The sequence below is a fragment of the Artemia franciscana genome, chromosome 11, assembly GCF_032884065.1.
Source record: "Artemia franciscana chromosome 11, ASM3288406v1, whole genome shotgun sequence".
Classification (NCBI taxonomy): Eukaryota; Metazoa; Arthropoda; class Branchiopoda; order Anostraca; family Artemiidae; genus Artemia; species Artemia franciscana.
The window spans coordinates 4520187-4541869 of record NC_088873.1 but is presented as its reverse complement, the minus strand read 5'-3'; the positions used below and the strand labels follow the sequence as shown (position 1 = coordinate 4541869).

The window sequence follows — 21683 nt, the reverse complement described above, 5'->3', positions numbered from 1 at the left end:
CAAACTGTCCAAATACTTTATCCCACCCCATCCCCTGATATACAAATATACAGCCCAAACTATATATATGCCATCTATTCTGTCACTGCTCTTCGTCTTTTCTCACGCTAAGTTCAAAGAAACTAGCGAAAGAAACCGATTTACAGTTCGTCAATGCATGAACAACTTGAGCAGTAGTGGGTATATCATACAAGTACCTCCTCCTACACTGTTAAGACAGTTTAATGACAATGCCGAACATACTGTTCTAAGAAACGCAGTTGTTTTTGTTTTCCGAAAAAGAAGTCTTTTAAAGTTTTGCTTAATGATGTTTTGCAGAATTGCATATATCAAACAGTTCGTGGGAACGAACTGTAGTAAGGAGTGACCCGGCTCAATAGTAACTGAAACTCTAAAAAACGGAATTTCTATAAAAATAGTTACATCAAAAGAATCGAATTTCAATTCTAAGTTTAAGTATATAAGTTTCATTAAATTTAGACTTACCCATCAAAAGTTACGAGCCTGAGAAAATTTGCCTTATTTTAGAAAATAGAGGGAACACCCCTCAAAAGTCATAGAATCTTAACGAAAATCACACCATCAGATTCAGTGTATCAGAGAACCCTACAGTAGAAGTTTCGAGCTCCTATCTACAAAAATGTGGAATTTTGCATTTTTTGCCACAAGACAGATCACGGATACGTGTTTATTTATTTATTTATTTCTTTCTTTTTTCCTAGGGGTGATCGTATCGATCCAGTGGTCCAAGAATGTCGTGTGAGGGCTCGTTCTAACGGAAATTAGAAGTTCTAGTGCCCTTTTTAAGTGACCAAAAAAATTGGAGGGAATCTAGGCCCCTTCACACGCTCATGTTTTTCCCAAAGTCACCGGATCAAAATTCTGAGATAGCCATTTTATTCAGCATAAGATTATTGTGAAGTGTACAGACGCTTTCAGGGGGATTTTTTTGTTCGAGGGTGGGGTTGAGGGGAGGGGTTAGGCGGAGGTAATTTTCCATGGGGGATTTGTTATGGGGGAAGAAAATTTCCATGAACGGGGCACAGGATTCTTTAGCATTTTTTTAAAAGAACAAGGAAAAAATAAATATGAAAAAGTTTTTTCAACTGAAAGTAAGGAGCAGCATTAAAACTTAAAGCGAACAGAAATTATTATGCTAATGAGGGGTTCACCTCCTCCTAATACCTCGCTCTTTACGCTAAAGAAGTAATTTTATTAATTTCAACTATTTATTCTGCGGCCTTTGTGATTCAGGGGTCATTCTTAAGGAAGTGGGACAAAATTTAAACTTTAGTGTAAAGAGCGAGGTATTAACGAGGGGGTGAACCCCCTCATATACGTAATTAAAACATACGAATATAGAAGTTCGGTACAAAAGTTAATTTGTAAGTTACGGATATTTTTACTAATAAAAAAGTTCGTAAAAAATTAAAAGTTCTAGTTGCCTTTTTAAATAACCAAAAAATTGGTGGGTAACTAGGCCTACTTTTCCGCTTCTTTTTTCTCAAAATCGTCGAATCAAAACTATGAGAAAGCCATTTAGCTATAAAAATTAATTAATATGCGAATTTTGTTTCAATTATTCATGTGCGGTGAGCCAAAATCAAAACATACATTATTTAAAAAACGTTCCGAAATTAAATAAAAAACAAGTTTTTTAACTGAAAACAAGGAGCGAGATCAAAAATTAAAACGAACAGAAATTACTCCGTATATGAAAGGGGCTGCTCCCTCCTCAACGCCCCGCTCTTTACGCTAATTTTTTTCTGTTTTAAAAAGTAGAGTTGAGAGAAAGAGTCAAACTTTAGCGTAAAGTGCGGGGCGTTGAGGAGGGAACAGCCCCTTTCATATACGGAGTAATTTCTGTTCACTTTAAGTTTTAATCTCGCTCCTTACTTTCAGTTAAAAAACTTGTTTTTTTATTTAATTCTTTGAAGATTGAATTCAATATTTCTTGTTCAATGGCTAAGTTGTGTTTCAGCTTATAAGAAACCATCATTTTGTAGAATGGTTTAAAACTATGATTGACGGTTTTTTTATATCTTTTTTTACATGAAGCTTTGGACAAAAAGTACTATGTTAAGGATGTCTGTGATCAGGGCTCTATTTACCATTTTTGGGTAGGGGTGGGGGGTTTGCGTGGTATTTTTGTTCAGGGGATATAATGTTACTTCGAGGGGAGGGGGTACAAAAAACTTTAAAATTCACATAAAAATTGTTTATATGCATTTTTTTTTTACGTTTTACAAGTCGGACAAACAATTCGGGTATGGGGGCTCAAACCACCATGCTACCTGGATAAGGCCTTGTCTGGGATAAACCTACACTATTAAAACTGCTTAGTGGTAATGCTGAATATCCTGCTCTTAGATAAGTGGTTCTAGCTTTTATTTCCCCAGAAAAGTAGTTTTATGAAGCTTTTAAGTTTTAATAAAAATAGTTTTATTGTCTGAATCATATTTTACAAAGTTGCACAATGCTGTTCATGACTGGCTGTTCTTATCTTATATTTCATCATTAACCCAGAGCCACGAGTCCACCTATGTTTTAGAATGAATTGCTATACCGAAAGAATGGAATAAATAGCAAAAATCTAGCCTCTATTTTTTTTTCAACAGTTTGTGCTATGAATTCCATGGATCAGCAGTGTTTTAGCGAACTGACAAGAGTTAACAATGACAAGATTCTAAGAATATATGGGATACTTTGTTAAAACTGACTGGTGGGAAAAATGGTCAAAATTATTTCATATACGACTACAGTCTACCCTTTCTCAAAACCGTCAGAAGGTTATAGAAAATTAAAGATGGCTAGGCACCAGCGTGGTTAATATAGTGGCACCATTATTCCCCAAAAGTTGAATTGGGTGAGTTAAAAATTAATTAACTTTGTTATGATTCAATTAGCTTTAACTGTGCCAAATTCAGTAATTTCAGCTGGTGAGCAAGATCGAAATTCGCCCCTGCTATTGAGTTGCTTTCTCTCTCCTCTTCAATTTGTTCCACTCTCCCGGATTTAGAACTTACCTTTTTAAGTATTTTCCTTTGGAAAATAACTTATTTTGCCTTTTTAAGTAATAATAAAACTGGAGGGCAACTAGGCCTCCTCCTCCGCTCCTTTTTTTCTCAAAATCTTCCGATTAAAACTGTGAGCCAAAAAAATAATATGCCAATTTTGTTTTAATTATTTATGTGCGGAGAGTCAAAATCAAAACATACATTAATTCAAAAACGTTCAGAAATTAAATAAAAAAATAAATTTTTTAAATGAAAGTAAGAAGCAACATTAAAACTTAAAACGAACAGAAATTACTCCGTATATGAAAGGGACTTCTCCTCCTCAACGCTCCACTCTTTACGCCAAAGTTCAACTCTTTCTCTTAACTCTACTTTTTAAAACAGTGAAAAACTTTTAGTTAATTACTTTCAGTTGAAAAAACTTTTCATATTTATTTTTTAATTGTTTTTTTTTAAATAATGCTAGAAAGGCTTGCGCCCCCTTCATTGAAATTCTCTTCCCATGACAAATTCCTCAATGGAAAGATCCCCCACATAACCCCTCCCCCATTACCTTCTCCCCCCAAACCAAAAAATCCCCATGAAAACGTCTGTACGGTCAAAGTTTGTAACTTGCAGCCCCTCCCACGGGGATTGTGGGGAAATAAGTCTTCCCCAAAGACATAGTCATTAGGTTTTTCAACTAAGGTGAATAAAATGGCTATCTAAGAATTTTGACGGAAAAATGAGCGTAGGAGGGGGCCTAGGTGCCCTCCAATTTTTCGGTCACTTAAAAAGGGCACTAGAACTTTTTAATTCCGTTAGAATGAGCCCTCTTGCGACATTCTAGAACCACTGAGTCGATACGATCACCCCTGGGGAAAAAAACAAAAAACAAATAAACACGCATCCGTGATCTGTCTTCTGGCAAAAAAGTGAAATTCCACATTTTTGTAGATAAGAGCTCGAAACTTCTACAATAGGGTTCTCTGATACGCTGAATCTGATGGTGTGATTTTCGTTGAGATTTTATGGGGTGCTAACTTTTAGGAGGTGTTTTCCCCTATTTTCTAAAACAAGGCAAATTTTCTCAGGCTCGTAACTTTTAATGGGTAACACCAAACTTGATGAAACTTATATATTTAAAATCAACATTTAAATGCGATTCTTTTGATGTAACTATTTGTATCAAAATTCCGTTTTTTAAAAGTTTCGGTTACTATTGAGGTTAAAACCAAATGATAAAGTGTGTATAATGACTTGAAAAAAGTGAGACAAGAAAATAAGCTGAAAAGCTAAAACGCATTTTAAAAGAAAAACGTCAAAGCAATAATAATTAAACATAACTAATAAGAGTAAAAAACTAGATATAGTGCAAATAATGGAAAAATTTATGAAAAAAAGGCATGAAAAGGGAGTAAAGAGGAGATAAAAAAGAAAGTGTCAAACACGGATTTGGAGATACATTCTGGCCCGAAAATCTCTTCAGTGGCCTTGTCTATAACGTGTGACCCCTTCGCCAGCTCTCGCATAACAAGTTATCTTGCAGTGGTTTCAAGAACCAATCGAGTAACACACCCTATGATCATAATATTTCAAATTCGACGCAACTTCAACGGAATGATTTGTTTCTTTGCAAAATTTAGTTGGAAAATCAATTAAGTCGCAAGGCATCGCAACCGTAAAACACCGAAAATCCGCTTCCGAAAACCATCACATATAGTGATAGATCTCTATTTGTGGCAACCGTGGGGTCTACAAGGCTAATGTACGGTCAAAGGAAGACAAAAGGTTCTCAACAGCTAATAAATCAGAATTTGACACGGAAGTACAACAGTTATCAAGATCCATATGTCAAAATGGCGAAAACAATAATCTCTCTGAGTTTATCCAATATATGCAAATAACTATCAAGTTGAATAAATTATGCTCACCCAGAATTCCTCATCCTATGCTCATCCAGAACCTACACATGGAATCTCATCACACTTACATCTCACACTCGGGTCAGAAGATAATTAATCTCTGAGAAGGTGCAGCTATGAATGTCCATCTTAATGGAATAATTATCCATTTTGAGCAGAGGTCAAGATTAAATAGTTTATATTTTCAATTTAATGTTCTACTATGAAATATAGCTCATATATGAATCACTTGCTTTATAAAATATTCGATGCGTAACCCCAGGCTCGAACTGAGCTACCGTAGCTCCCTTAGATACAAAACGTCTATTTTCATCATTTTGAACTGCCATATCCTATAGGTCAGTGGCTCTCAATCGATTCTGAGCCATGCCCCACCTAGGCATTTTTAAAATTCTGATGCCCCCTCGTGACATTTCAATTTTGTTATTCAAAATTTTATGTGTATTCGCCTGAAGAGAGCTTAAAAGGCCATTACATTGGCATCTCTTTGGGTTATATTTTATGCTAATGAAAAATATTGTCGGAATGCTGCACCTTTTATACAATGTATAACGGCATTGCAATACAATAATTTATCTTATTTACTCTTTAAATGCATTTGAATGTGACATTATTGACACGAAACATGCTTTTTTTCATAATTAAGGCTCTAAAGTATAGTCAGCCGAAGGGTCCACGTCCTGACCCACCAAAATATTACCATGCTTTACCGGTGGGGCGTGCGTCCCAAGTTGGGAATCATGGCTATACACAATCGAATTAAACTGCCGTAGGCTGTAGTGGTGATGTACTCAAATTTGATTTTATAAATATAGCCTATTCCATTGGTGTGACTACTTTAAAACAACACCTCTGCCTCAGACAAGTGCAACATAACCATAGCCAACCCCCAACCCCTTATCCTAAGATTTATGCAATAATAATCCTGGCTGAAAAAATCGTGGTTGAATGCTGACTTTTGCGAAGATACTCAGTGGAAAACTCCACGTTTAGCAATTTCTTGATGCCCACGTTGGGCTAAGTATTGTAGAACAAGAGCTAAGAGCTCTTATGGCACTTGTGACGAGGTCGGAAGAGCTAAACCCTCATATGGCATGAGCTCTAGTAGAGTTATAAGAATCAACAGATTGATTTAAAAGGAAAATCAGAGGCTTAATGTCGGCCGGGATTCAAAATAAGAGCTCTGAGACACGATGTCCTTCTAAACATTAAAATTCATTAAGATCCAATCACCGGCTCGTAAGTCAAAAATACCTCATTTTTTAATTTTTCCTCCCCCTTCAGCCCCCCAGATGGTCGACTCGGGAAAAACAACAAGTCAATTTGTACAGATCCCAGACACGCCTACCAATTGACGTCGTCCTAGCACGTCCAGAAGCACCGAACTCACCAAAGCATTGGACCCCCTCCCTAACCCCCCCCCCCCCAAAAAAAAAGAGCAGATCCAGTCTGGTTACGTCAATCACATATCTACGACATTTGCTTATTCTATCCACCAAGTTTCATCCCGATATCCCCACTCTAAGTGTTTTCCAAGATTTCCGGTTTCCCCTCCCGACCCCCCCCCCCCCCCCCAACGTCAACAGATCTGGTCGGAATTTCAAGTAAGACCTCTGAGGCATGAGTTCCTTCTAATATCCAATTTCATTAAGATCCGGTCACTCGTTCTTAAGTTAAAAGTACCTAAATTTTTTCATTTTTTCACCCCCCCCCAGCTCCCCCAAAGAGAGCGAATTCAGTCCGATTATGTCAATCACGTATCTAGGACTTGTGCTTATTCTTCCCACCAAGTTTCATACCGGTCTCTCCTACTCTTAAGCGTTTTCCAAGATTTCCCGTTTCCGCCTCCGACTCCCCCAATATCATCGAATACGGTCGAGATTAAAAAATAAGAGCTCTGAGACACGAGGTCCTTCTAAATATCAAATTTGATTAAGATCCGATCACCCATTCGTAAGTTAAAATACCTCTAATTTTGTAAAATTTTTCCTCTCCCTCCAGCCCTGCAGATGGTCGAATCGAGGAAATGACTATTATCAAGTCAATTTGTGCAGGTCCTTGACACGCCTACCAATTTTCATCGTCCTAGGACGTCCAGAAGCACCGAACTTGTCAAAGAACTGGAAATCCCCCCAACTCCCCCAAAGAGAGCGGATCCGTTTCAATTATGTCAATCACGTATCTAAGACTTGTGCTTATTTTTCCCACCAAGTTTCATCCCGATCCCTCCATTCTAAGCATTTTCCAAGATTTTAGGTTCCACCCCCCCCCCCGACTTCCCCTTCACCGAATCCGGTCGGGATTCAAAATAAGAGCTCTGAGACACGATATCCTTCTGAACATCAAATTTCATTAAGATCCGATCACTCCTTCGTAAGTTAAAAATACCTCATTTTTTCTAATTTTTCAGAATTAACCTCCCTCCCAACTTCTTCAAAGAGAGCAGATCCGCTCCAGTCATGTCAATCACGTATCTAGGACTTGTGCTTATTGTTCCCATTAAGTGTCATCCCGATCCCTCAACTCTAAGGGTTTTCCGAGATTTTAGGTTCCCCCTCTCAATTCCCCCCAATGTCACCGGACCCAGTCAGGATTTAAAATAAGAGCTCTGAGACACGATACTCTTCAAAACTTCAATTTCATCAAGATCCGATCACTCCTTAGTAAGTGAAAAATACCCCATTCTTTCTAATTTTCAGAATCACCCCCCAACCCCCCAAATAGAGCAGATCCGCCACGGTTATGTCAATCATGTCATCTAGGACTTCCGCTTATTTTTCCCACCAAGTTTCATCCCGATCCCTCCATTCTAGGTGTTTTCCAAGATTTTAGCCCCCCCCCAAATCTCCTCAATTTCCACGGATCTGGTCGGGATTTGAAATACGGGCTGTGAAACACAGTATCCTTCCAAACATAAAATTTCATTAAGATCCCAGCACCCGTTCTTAAGTTAAAAATACTTCTATTTTTTCTATTTTTTCCGGATTAACCGACCATCCACTCCCTTCCAGATGGTCCAATGGCAAAAACTACTATTACTAATTTAATCTGGTTCGGTCCCTGATACGCCTGCCAAATTTCACCGTCCTAGCTTACCTGGAAGTGCCTAAAGTAGCAAAACCGGGACAGACAGACCGACAGACAGACTGACCGATAGAATTTGCGATTGCTATATGTCACTTGGTTAATATCAAGTGCCATAAAAAAGGTTATCGTTAAGCCGTAGGAGTTCTCATACAGCAATCGCTGAAGACATGAAACTCCTATGCAGGGCCGTATCCAGGGGGAAGGTTAGGGGGTTTGAGCCCCCCCCCCAAAAAAAAAGTGTTTTCAGACTCGTAAAAACTAGCAAAGATGCATTGAAAATTTTTTTGATGCGTTTTTTAAAAAAAATCTGTACCCCCACCCCAATCCAATGAAAAAAAAAATCCTGGATACGGCCCTGCTCCTACGGTTTTGAAAACAGTTGGTTCACAAAAGTTTCAATGTTTGAACTAGACTGTATTAATAGCAACCGAAGATTTTCTCTTAAGAAATGGTTTTCCTAAGAGACTATATGAAAAGTATACTCTTTCTTACGTTCATCTAGTATAGTACATCCCCAACCAAATATAGATTTTGGAAACACAATTTGACTTTCTCCTCCATAATTGCAACAACACCCACCAGTAATAATTAAATCTCATAGAAAATCTAACTTACAACCTCGGAGGTTCCTAGACCAGATGATCAGAGACGCATGCAGGAAGGGGCTTCGTGTCCCGGCCTCCGTGAAATCCCAAATTTTCCCAATTTCTGGACATTTATTATTGAAATTGCAAAAATAATAACGATTTTGGTATCATTCCATAGCTGAGATTCAACTTTATTCATCTGCTAAATTACATGTTTCAATTTACTGAGCATAGTATTTAGATTATAGTATGTCCACAATTGGTTGAAAAATTGTTCGAAACAGGACAATTTTACTTTTTTTTAAGTGAGTTTGGTTCCTCCCCAGATAAAAGTATGCGTAATATCAAAATTTAGGAGGGAGGCAGCGCCCCTCATATACGGAATAATTTCAGTTTGTTTTAAGTTTTAATGCTGCTCCTTACTTTCAGTAGAAAAAACTCATTTTTAAAATTTAATTTCTGATCATTTTCTAATAATCCCAGATCATTTTTCCCAATAATAATCCATTATTTTCTAATTATCATGTGGATGATATGTGGAGAGGGGTGAATTTTTTACTGTTTTTTACCTTCATGTGGAGAGGGGTGAATTTTTTACTATTTTTTTTCACAGGGGAATTTTATATGAAGAGGAAAATTTTCAGGGGGTGAAGTCAATTCGAGGGAAACTGTACACTGGGGGAGTTTGCCATAATTCCTATAAAAAATTCTTTTAAATATGTTGCTTCCTCTTTTCCGTCTCAATTTTACACGTGGAGTTGTTAAAGTTAATTGTCCGGGATAAATTTTCACCGAGATTGGATTGTCTAGAGGATATTTCCGTGGGAAGGGGGATTTCTCAGTGAAGTTGGGGCCAGATTTCCTGGCATTATTTAAAAACGATCAGAAATTAAATTAAAAACAAGTTTTCTCAACTGAAAGTAAGGAGCAACATTAAAACTTAAAACGAACAGGAATTATTACTTGTATGAAGGGGATTGCTTTCTCCTCAACACCTCGCTTTTTACAATAAAATTTGAAATTTGTCCCAATTCTTTAAGAATGACTCCTGAAACACAAGGGCCGTTTAATTAGAACAGTAGGAAGCTTTTTTAAAACTACTAAAAAACTTTGGCGTGAATAGCGAGATGTTGAGGAGGGGGAAATCCCCTTCATACACGTAATAATTTATGTTCGCTTTAAGTTTTAATGTTGCTCCTTACTTTAAGTTGAGAAAACTTCTTTTTTTTAATTTAATGTCAAATAAATCGACATATGTCAACAAAAAATCCTGGATATGACCCTTGCTATGATGCCCTAATAGCTTTGTAATTTACCGCAAATCATACATAAACATTGACTATATCTGTGAACTATTGCTCTGTCACAATCGAGTGGCGTCAGGGATCGCCAGGGATCTGAAGCTATCCTGCCAAAGGATTTTTATCTGTCTCGTTACACAGTAGGTTCATGCATTTATGAACCTTTTTAACTTTCATGCATTTCATGAAAATTAGAAACTGCATTATAAAGAAGAGAAAATTGCAGGTTTTGGTTTTTTTCCAAGTTTGGGAGGCGGTAATTTTCCACAGGGGAAGGAATTTCTTTAGGAGGAATTTTCGGGGGTGTATTAGACACCATCAAAGAAGAGCCATAGTATGTACAAACCTGCGGAGCTTGAAGGTTGTATCTTTTATAACGGCGGTAGCTTAATCGCCAAGCAGTCAAAGTGCCGGTAGATCGGTGTGTCAACATTCAACTGAAATATGACCCACTGAAGTTGATAGTGAATTCAAGAAGAAAAGGAAAGTGATGTTTATTTGAGAATTAACTTTATAGTTTAGAGATTATACAAAAGAGAACTTGAAAAATAAACAAAAACAAATTATTCGCTCATTTATTTTATTTTATTTGAACATTTGATTATCTTTTCTAGTGTTATTGCCTTCCTCTTGAAACGCCGGCTGAAATAGAAGTATACGAAATGAACCGTCATCGATCTTGTATGACAATGTCACTCCTTTCTTTGGCAGTGCAATAGCGCTGCCAAAGTAAAGAACAATGTTGGCAAAATGTATTATCCTTTATTTTTCATTATTTTTTGGGGTTCTAGACCAGGGCACTTTGTATAGAAGGAGTAGTCGTGGAAAAAGCACTCATCGATTGGAAGCTGAGAGGGCTTTCCCCTTTTTAAAAGCTGAAAGTTATTGGAGGGCAAATATCCCTCCCCCCAACTTCCACGTCCATTATTTCCTCAAACACATCCAATCAAAATTTTGAGATAGCCATTTTGTTCAGCGTAGTTTAAAGGTCTGGAATTTATGTATTTGAGGATTATGCCCCCCAGAGCCCTCAGGGCAAGGGTTGTAAGCTATGCCCTGGGGGCATATAACGTTTTTTTTTATAGAAAAGGTGGTCGTAAAAACTTCGGAAGGGGCTCATTGGATTGGTAATCAGAAGTTATAGTGTCCTTATTAAGAGTCAAAGTGATCAAAGGGCAGCTACACCCCCTCCCACAAGTCGTGTTTTCCCAAAATGCATCCAATAGGAATTTTAAGATAGCCATTTTATTCAAAATAGTCAAAACGTCATATAAAAGGGCTTTTGGGGTTGATACAAACCATCAGAGTCTGGGGGCAAGGGATGTAAGTTATGGCCCAGGGCATTTAAGGTTTTTATGGAAGGGAAGACTGTATAAACTTTAGAGGTGGCTCATTTGGTTGAAAATTAGATGGTCTAGTTCCCTTTTAAGAGTCAAACGTGATGGAAGTCAATTTTTTTTACTTAAAAAAATTAAATATTTTCACTTTTATAACTTTAATAAATCAAAAATTATTAAGTTTTCAAGGAATAAATATCAGAATATGTATATTAAGCTGACAAAGCACATTCGTTTGTATTTTTTCAGCAAAGTACAAATTATTTTATTTTCTTGAGATGGCATAGGGATTCTGAATACTCAGCTTGTTTTGCGTTTGACTGGGTTATTTATTGTAATTTCTGTTCGCTTTGGGTTTCATTTATTTATCGATGCTGATTTGCGGTAGTTTTGCGCTTGGCAGATTTTTTTTTTTTTTTATCCTATTTTTGCTCCTTTTTGGTTTAATAGAGTTCTTTACTTTTCTTTAAGAAACTAATTTTGTGAAAAAGTTCTTTAATTAATTTCCTTAAAGAATTCATTTTTTATCTTTCTTTTTCAGTAAGCTATGTAAAATACGACAAAAAACTTGCTTACGCGTCGCCAGCTTTTTTGGGGAACTTTATCTATTATTTTTTGCCATCTTCTAGTAAATTAGTAAATAGCTAATTATTTTTAATGATTCATTAGACTTTTTGAGAACAAAGAAGCCACTCATAAGAAACCTCATTTTTAACCTCTCATCTCAACCATAAAATATGTACGCATAGTCAATAAATCACACTAATGACTATAAATTCACCGTCATTAACATAAAATAAACTAATGAATAACTGGATGATATTACTTACATCCATGATGATACAGCATCTGTCGTAGAAATGTAGCTACTAATTATAATAATTCCAAATATCACCGTTTGAAGATTATTTAAACCCAATTTTCGTCTGCGCAAGCGGCTAATGTAAGTAAAAATTCTTTTTTTCTTCACTGAGTCTGACATTTTGATTTCTTTATTTGGCTATATTTTTACTGTTTATCCTCCATTTCAAATATGACTACGCCACATTCTTGGAACTTCAGAACAAGCCAGATATCCTGAAAAAAAAAAACAAACTAAGGAATGATTTCAAATAGTCACTTCAATTAAAATACCAATGAACTCCAATATATTCGTATTTCAAAGCACAGTCCAAGTACGTTCAAAAAAGGTATACTCGCTAAATTCTTCCTTCCAACGCCAAATCTTCACCTTTTATTCTGTCAGCCCATACAATAATTCTTATCAATTAAGTTTTACATAATATTATGTTCTGTAACGTCGTAAAACAAAATTATGGTGAATTATAATGATCAAATTGCCCCACAAATCCCCATATTTTATGTAATATACAAATATAAATAGCGATGGAGACCACACTGCAATTCCATATGAAACAAAAGCAACTTAAAACAATAAGGAAATTTTTTTCTATGGAATTCAGTTCAGTGGATATTTCCACCCATATTCAAGGGCCGTCTTCAGCACAACACCAGAAAAAAAATGTATATATGGATATATAAGAACTTACATCAAAATTTGAAAATTAAAACTAAAAATGTTTTGTAAAAGCTCTTTTAAACATCCCTAGCATCCTTACTTCAACGAAGTTCAACCAGGACTGATAAGAAAAAATGGTGTGAGACGATAAATTCATTCAAACCAAACAGAACAAAAATTATTAAATACAAGTTTTCAAAGCCAGTCCTGCTTAATTGGCAGCTTGTCTCAAAGGCCTTTTTGTAATTAAATAAAAAAAAACAAGTTTTTTTTTTTAACTGAAAGTAAGGTTAGGTTAGGTTATTATTCCTCTGCGGAGAGCCAAAATCAAAACATGCATTGATTCAAAAACGTTCAGAAATTAAATAAAAAAAACAAGTCTTTTTTAACTGAAAGTAAGGAGCGACATTAAAACTTAAAACGAACAGAAATTACTTTCTATATGAAAGGGACTGCTTCCTCATCAACGCCCCGCTCTTTACGCTAAAGTTTGACTCTTTCAACTCTACTCTTTAAAACAGTAAAAAAACTTTAGCGTAAAGAGCGGGGCGTTGATTAGGAAGCAGCCCCTTTCATATACGAACATGAAAGAGAATATGAAAGAGAATATATAAAGAGAATATATATCATATTTCTCTTTTTTACAATTGTGCTCTATGAAGGATATTGCTTTTAGAACAAAATTGGTACTATCATGAGCAGAAGACAATAACCTGTAAGATGATTACAATCATTTTTCGATGTATTTTCCTGTTTTCGAACAGTCCCATAGAATATTCTCAGCTACCTGAAATTTTTACAAGTTTCTCGCCAGTAAGAATCGTTTCAGATCGCCCTGGAGACCAGATTGACAAGCTGGTATAATTAACCTGCTATTTCTGCCAATGAATAAGTGCTATTTGAAGAGTTTTTGACAATCGACAGTCTCTAGAGAATTGAAAGACAGAACACTACCCCAACTTCAATTTTGAATTTCGATGTTTTCAAGTTCACTTAATCAGGACCTTAAAAAGCTTTCTTAAAAACATTTTTAGTTTTAATTTTCACATTCTGATATAAATTCTTACATATATATATATATATATATATATATATATATATATATATATATATATATATATATATATATATATATATATATATATATATATATATATATATATATACATATATATATATATATATATATATATATATATATATATATATATATATATATATATATATATATATATATATATATATATATATATATATATAGGGCCAAAATATCCACTGAATTGAATTCCACTGTCTTAGAAAAAAAATCCGTATTGTTTCTATGTTGTTTTTGTTTAATATACAAACAGTTGTGTGCACCATCACAGTATGATAATATGGTGCAATCGAACCATTGCATTTTAGGTCCCAACGGTGTATTATTGACAAGACTAGAGATTGGTGGCTTCGAAAAACCATATTTGTATCAACTTATAATGTTGTTATTAAAATATAGTTTCCCAGGCATCCCTGTATCAAATGCATTTAAAGAAAACAAATTATAAGCGGGGACATAATTCAGTCACGCATATTTTTATTTTCAAGCTTGAAATCGCCTGTTTTTGCGTCCGTCTCAAATTGCCCCCCCCCCAAAAGAAGATGGAGCCAAAGGAAAAAAACTACAAGAGATTCCCATGCATGTGCTTGTTCTGGACATATAATTCAACGAGAATCAAACAGTTCGTGGTAACGAACTGTAGTAAGGAGCGACCCGGCTCAATAGTAACCGAATCTCTAAAAAATGGAATTTTGATACCGATAGTTACATCAAAAGAATCGCATTTTAATGCTGATTTTTAATATAGAGGTTTTATCAAGATCAGTTATACCCATCAAAAGTTACGAGCCTGAGAAAATTAGCCTTAGTTTATAAAATAGGGGGAAACACCCCCTAAAAGTCATACAATCTTAACAAAAATCCCACCATCAGATTCAGCGAATCAGAGAGCCTTACTGTAGAAGTTTCAAGCTCCTATCTACAAAAACGTGGAATTTCAAATTTTTTGCCAGAAGACAGATCACGGAAGCGTGTTTATTTGTTTTCTTATTTTTTTGTTTTTTTGTTGTTTTTTTTCCTTAGTGGTGATCGTATCGACTGAGTGGTCCTAGAATATGTCGAGAGGGCTCATTCTAACGGAAATTAAAAGTTCTACTGCCCTTTTTAAGTGACCAAAAAAATGGAGGGCACCTAGGCCCCCTCCCACGCTCATTTTTCCCCAAAGTCACCAGATCAAAATTCTGAGATAGTCATCTTATTCACCATAGTCGAAAAGCCTAATAACTATATCTTTAGGGACGACTTACTCCCCCGCAGTCCCCGTCGGAGGGGCTGCAAGTTGAAAATTTTGACCTGTGTTATAGTTGAAAATTTTGACATATAGTAATGGTTACTGGGAAGTGTACAGACGTTTTCAGGGGGAGTTTTTGGTTTATTGGGGAGAGTTGAGGGGGTGTGGTTACATGGGAGGATATTTCCATGGAAACACTTCTCATGGTAAAAGAGAATTTCAATGAAGGGGGCGCAGGATTTTCTAGCTTTATTTGAAAAAAAAACAATGAAAAAATAAATTTGAAAAGTTTTTTCTACTGAAAGTAAGGAGCAGCATTAAAACTTAAAACGAAAAAAAATTATTACGCATATGAGGGGTTTACCTCCTCGTTATACCTCACTCTTTCCGCTAAAGTATTTTTAGTAATTGCAACTATTTATTCTACGGCCTTTGTGATTCAGAGGTCATTCTTAAGGAATTGGGACACAATCTAAGCTTTAGTGTAAAGAGCGAGGTATCGACGAGGGCTGAACCCCCTCATATACGCAAAAAACATATGAATATAGAAGTTCGTTACGTAAGTTAATTCGTAAGTTACGTATATTCTTTACCAATGAAAACGTTTGTAAAAAATTAAAAGTTCTAGTTGCTTTTTTAAGTAATCAAAAACTTGGAGGGCAACTAGGCCTCCTCCTTCGCTTATTTTTTCTCAAAATCTTCCGATTAATTGCAATTAATTAATAAGCAAATTTTGTTTTAATTATTTATGTGCTGAGAGCCAAGATCAAAACATGCATTAATTCAAAAACGTCCAGAAATTAAATAAAAAAACAAGTTTTTTTTAGCTGAAAGTAAGAAGCGACATTAAAACTTAAAACGAACAGAAATTACTTCGTATGAAAGGAACTGCTTCCTCATCAACACCCGCTCTTTACGTTAAAATTTTTTACTGTTTTAAAAAGCAGAGTTAAGAGAAAGAGTCAAACTTTAGCGTAAAGAGCAAGGCATTGATGAGGAAGCAGCCCCTTTCATATACGAAGTAATTTCTGTTCGTTTTAAGTTTTAATGTCGCTCCTTACTTTCAGCTAAAAAAACTTGTTTTTTTTTATTTAATAAATAGATAAGACTAGTTAATTCATGGAGCATTACAACTATGAAGGAGGCTACGGGTATGGCGGGAGAGAGGGGGGTTGGAAATCGTTATTAATTTATAACCCAGCTGCAAGGTAGTATCCAGGATTTTTCTTTGGTTTGGGGTATTTTCTTTTTTTTGGGGGGGGGGGGAGTTACAAAATTTGGAATAGAACACCAAAATTTGTTAATTACATTTTTACTGCCTTTTTACGAGTCGGACAAAATATCGGGCGGGAGGGGGTGGGGTTAAAACCCATTGAACCCCCTTGATGCGGTCTTGCCCAGCATGCTTCACGATTGTTGATTACACTTAATATACAATTAACTTTACTTATTATGATTTATTATTTAAAGCATACTTAAGTGGATTTGATTAATTTTAAGTAAGTAAGTAAGTAAAATATTTATTACCCGTAAGTGTGGGACTCCTTCAAGCTTATTGGTGGGGTTGAGCTCCAAATAAATATTTTGGGGAATGGTTCTGCCCCTGAGTCTTTTTAAGTTTCCATCCGCAGAAGGGTCATATTTACTCGCAGTTCAAACCAATAAAATCCCTTATGAAACGCTGACCTGGTGGAGATGAACATCACTATGCACGACTGAAATACCCATCTCGGTCAAAGTATGGATGGTATCCCTGAGAAGCTAGTCATGAAAGTTCCATTTCTGAGTAATAACTGTTGACCAAGCCTTTTGAGTATTTTTTTCAAAATACTTAGATGCCAGAGTTTCTATGTTATTGTTATTTTTGATGTTTTAAGTGTTTTTTTTCATTTGCATAAAATTAGAAAAAGAGCATTAATCAAGTGCCTCTTTTGAATCAAAATCTAGCTGGGAAACTACAATTTGATTTCTAGTCTGAATCTCAGGAGCCAAAAAAAAAAAAATTTTGAATGAGAAGTAATATTTAAAAAATAAAGGTTTAGATTATGGGCTATTGAGAAGGAAACATGTCAAAAAAACATTTCTTATTTTATAATATGCAGAAAATTTTTAGCTAATACATTTTGCACGCAGCCCGCTATACTCCCCCCCCCCCTTAGTATACAAATATATAACCCAAATTATAGAGTTTCAATGCATTCCGCAACCCGTCCATCTCGCTTTTCCGGTTCTTGTTCGTCACGGTTGATTCAATTTACGGGTACAGGGGTTTACGCAAGAAAGACGCATTGGGATAATATATTGGGAATATCTAATTTTGGCTATACATCTACATTATGGGGGATTGGAGGGGATAAAGTATAGTGAGTGATATCACGTTATGAAGTAATAGTAACTACACATTATGAAGTAAGAATTGTTTCCTTAACATGCTTCCTCAATAGCTCCTAATACCAAAGCTTCTTTACCAAAAATAACAAGTAAAGTGTACAGTTAAAAAAAAAAATCATTGTGGCCGAGAAACTATTTTTAACCTAAACTATCAAAGTGTCGACGAGCCAAGGGAAATATTCTGGATTATTTTAGAGGATACCGTTTCGTGAATGCATGGGTTGAGGGGCAACTGTTTTGGTCGATGCTCCCTCACAAGAAAATATTGCAATGGTTTTGTAATTTTGTAAATGCCTACTTTTCACCAAAATGGACATGATAAGATTTGAAATCACGACCTCCAGTTCCCCCAGAGAATAAAAACTTAGCCCTTGTTGAGAGGCTATTAAGGCACAACAATTAAGGCTGTATCCCGGGGGGTGTTAGGGATTTGACCCTGGATTATTTTTTGGACTCGTAAAATGTAATAAAATGCATAAAGATAATCTTTGATGAGTTTTTAAAGTTTTTCTTTGTAAATCCCCCCTGAAAAAATGCCCCAACAAAAATCCTTGATACAGCCTTGCCAACAATCCTTTTAAAAGCCATTCCTATAATTGCTTCTTAATTGGGAAAGGAAAGTGTTCCTTATGATCTGCCCCCTCCAATTACCCCTAACTTTTCAGCTCAACAGAAATAAACCTAAAGCTTTGATTCTGTAGAATTAAAAAGAGAAGCAGGATAGCGTCTATGAGCTTCTACACCCAGCTCTTTGCCTTATCATTATAAAGTATAATTGCCTTAATTCTGATTCACCCTTCTGATCCAAAGAAGTGAGCAAGGGAAGGATATGAAAAATTATGATTACAATTAAGCTATCTTGTGAGCTATTATGATCTTTTTTCTTTCTTTCCGCTTGTTAATAGGGTAGAATACAATACTAAAAGACTGAATTTGATATGGTCGTAAAAATTTGAATATTTCCTTCAAATTAACAGATAGCATAATAACATGTATATGCAATCCAACACAGAATAAAACGTTTTGCCGTAACAGAGTTGAGGGTCACTAAATCAGGCCATTTTGGTGGGGATACATCCTACCCGGGAAATAGTGTGGTGTCTAAAATTTTATTCGGAAGAGGATGCGTCCAACAATATAGAATTACATATCTTCGTTTTTTATGGGGGAAGGGGTCAAACAGACTCCTCTCAGTCTTTAGTTATAAGCTTGGCCAGAATATTGAATTTCTTACAAAATAGGGTGGCGTTCTTGAAGAGTAGAAGAGAGTACCAATGTTCTTTCCATCGGAAACATGTCAAGAGAACGCACGGATGAGAATCATTCCGGCTTGATGCTCTAGATACCACCCATTTGACTTCTAACTATTCAAAAATCACCTTATCCGAACTGAATTCTTACCAATTCAGTTTCCACAAAATAAAGTTTGGTAAAGCTCAAATAAGAACAACTTAACCTTAACCCAACAAAACTAAAGCTCCTCAAAATACAGCCCACACAGAACTTAAAACGAGACAAAACACAACTTAACCTATGCAAAGGTCACCCCGTGTCAACTTTTGCTCGCAAAAATATTAACAATGCATATATTAAAACGGACGGAAATCAACCCATTCACATAACGGCTGCCGAACTAATCATCGGACCACTGGCAATGGAAACACCGGTTCAGCAATGTTCAGGAACAGCTCGTCATAATTGGAAGAATCATGACTGCAGAAATCATGATTGCAGAACCCAGATATGGGAGAATCATAATTGCAGCCATAGCTGCAATTTAGTAAGGGACGAAGCACGACCCGTAGTTACAAAATTTATTAGAGCGTTAGAAAAAAAAAAAACAGTCCAGCGAAACAACAATACATTTATAGCTGAATCAAGAATGGTACTATCATTTTGGCTAGTCTAAGTATTAAACGTTATTTTGAAAACAAATTTACATGAATTACAAAAGAGCCTAAAACCCTTTGAAAATGGCGTCAAATCAAAACAAAAAGTACAACACTGGACTCGCCATTGCCAAAACCCCATAGCAAAAAGTCACAGGGCTCGACCTTGAATAAAAAGGAAAGTCACTTTTGGCATGAGGAGCACTGATATCCTATCTTTTCTTCTTGTTCACTTAGGAAACAAGGTAGGGGTGTAACTGGTAAAACATTTAGAAGAGGCATTTTCAAAGCTTGTGTAATGATGAACGTAATGACGATTCTGGTGTTTAGTATAATAATAATGACGTAGAAGACCACGACGATAATAATTATGATGATTTTTATCAAACGACATCAACAACGAAGAAAATGACTCTTAATATTTCCACTATCTTCACTATCAGTATCAGCTGTTTTCGAAGCTATTGTCGATATAATTCACAATATTTTCAGCGTTCTTGGCGTCGTTGTGATAAGCGTGGCCTCCATCGTCATAGTCGTTGTATTTTAAATTGTTAACATCGTTTTCAACATATTTATTATCATTTAAATAGCCCAATCACCCTTACAAGGCATCCTCAGCCGATATCAACCCCAAAACTCTGGGCATGCCTCAATTTATCTGTCATGACAAGTCACCTGGCTTAAATTTTCTGTTGGTCCAATATCATGTTGACTGAGCTTTTCATAGGTTAAATGTTGCATGGGGTAAATATTCATTGGATTGAGCTTTCTAAGGTTTAGTTTTACTATGATCAGTGATGTATAGATTGCATTTTGATTTGGTTGAGGTTCATCGGATCGAATTTTTCGTGTCTTGAACTCTCCTTTGGCTGAGGCTTATTCAGGTGTAATATTTGTTGAAGGAGGGGTGTAGGGTATGTCAAGTCATATAAAAAGACGACAAACTAGCCGATAAAGAAGATGAAATAATATTTCAGGAATTATTTTTTCGGGGATTGGCGCATAAGCCCGAAGCCTCACCTCTTGCGCACGCGTATTACTTGCACACCTACTTATAATAGGAGTAAGGTTAGTACTGGTCATCAGGAGTGCCCTATGAGTGTCTTATGAGCGGATCAGATGGTGACCAGAGGCTACAAATTGAGGGAGGGAAAAGTTGAATTGTTATTTTTATAGAATAAACTATCATGTATTTTATTGTATCTTTTGTAAACGGTTTCAACAATCATTTCAAATATAATAATCAGTATAAAATTTTTTGACGAGGAGATAAACCCCTCATAAGCGTAATAATTTTTTTTCGCTTTAAGTTTTAATGCTGCTCCTTACTTTCAGTAGAAAAACTTTTCATATTTACTCTTTCATTGTTTAATTCTAAAAACTCCTGCACCCCCTTCGTTGAAATTCTCTTGCCCCGTGAGATTCCTCCATGGAAATATCCTCCCTCGTAACCTCCCCCTCAACTCTCCCCCCTAAACTAACAAAAATATCATATTAGTTTACAAGATAGCTTAATTTTTATTCCTTCAGTTCTCTTCTACAAGATACATCAGGTGAATTTTTTTGCTCAAATAGATTTCATAGAGCATGAACTCTAACTGTATTAAAACAATATAGATCGGCCGTTGACAAGAAATCGCCCTTATTAAACACCTCTGATAAAGATTAGCTGCGAAGCGTGACTTCATGCACGGCTATACAGATCGGTTTTTGTTTAGAAACTCTTTTAACAGACAGTCCACATTAATTTCAAAGAAGAAAAATGATGTTCCGATCTACCACAATTTAAATTAATCTCGATGCTGACGGACATACAAAATACCATTAAGAACTGTAATTCCTAGGCTTTACTCCAAATCAAAACACCTGTTGCGGCCAAAACTGAACCTAAAAAAATGTTAGTAGAGGTTTTTCAGAGACATTGAGTTTTAAAAGCTGGATTCTTTGATCATTTATATTATTGAATAAAAAAAACAAGTTTTTTTTAAATGAAAGTAAGGAGCAACATTAAAACTTAAAACGAACAGAAATTACTCCGTATATGAAAGGGCTTTTCCTCCTCAACGCCCCGCTCTTTACGCTAAAGTTTGACTCTTTCTCTTAACTCTTCTTCTTAAAACAGTAAAAAAAACTGTAGCGTAAAGAGCGGGGCGTTGAGGAGGAAAAGCCCCTTTCATACACGGAGTAATTTCTGTTCGTTTTAAGTTTTAATGTCGCTCCTTACTTTCAGTTAAAAAACTTGTTTATTTTTATTAAATTTCTGGACTTTTTTGAATTAATGCATGTTTTGATCTTGGCTTTCCGCACATAAATAATTAAAA

The 21683-nt window shown here is 35.8% G+C and overlaps 1 protein-coding gene across 2 annotated transcripts in view; it reads right to left on the bottom strand.

Moving 5' to 3' along the window:
- The window catches only part of LOC136032707 (protein Wnt-4-like), a 171363-nt gene that overhangs the window by 130784 nt on the left and 18896 nt on the right, over positions 1-21683 (bottom strand). The window contains exons 1-2 of one of the 2 annotated variants that reach the window (XM_065713012.1): positions 12784-12869; positions 12064-12310 (exon numbers count right to left, since the gene is read on the bottom strand). In XM_065713012.1, the coding sequence (XP_065569084.1) occupies positions 12064-12215 (152 nt within the window). In that variant the 5' untranslated portion in view covers positions 12216-12310; positions 12784-12869. Of the gene's footprint in view, positions 1-12063; positions 12311-12783; positions 12870-21683 lie in introns of those variants that run through there. The other variant, XM_065713011.1, reaches the window with a different exon arrangement.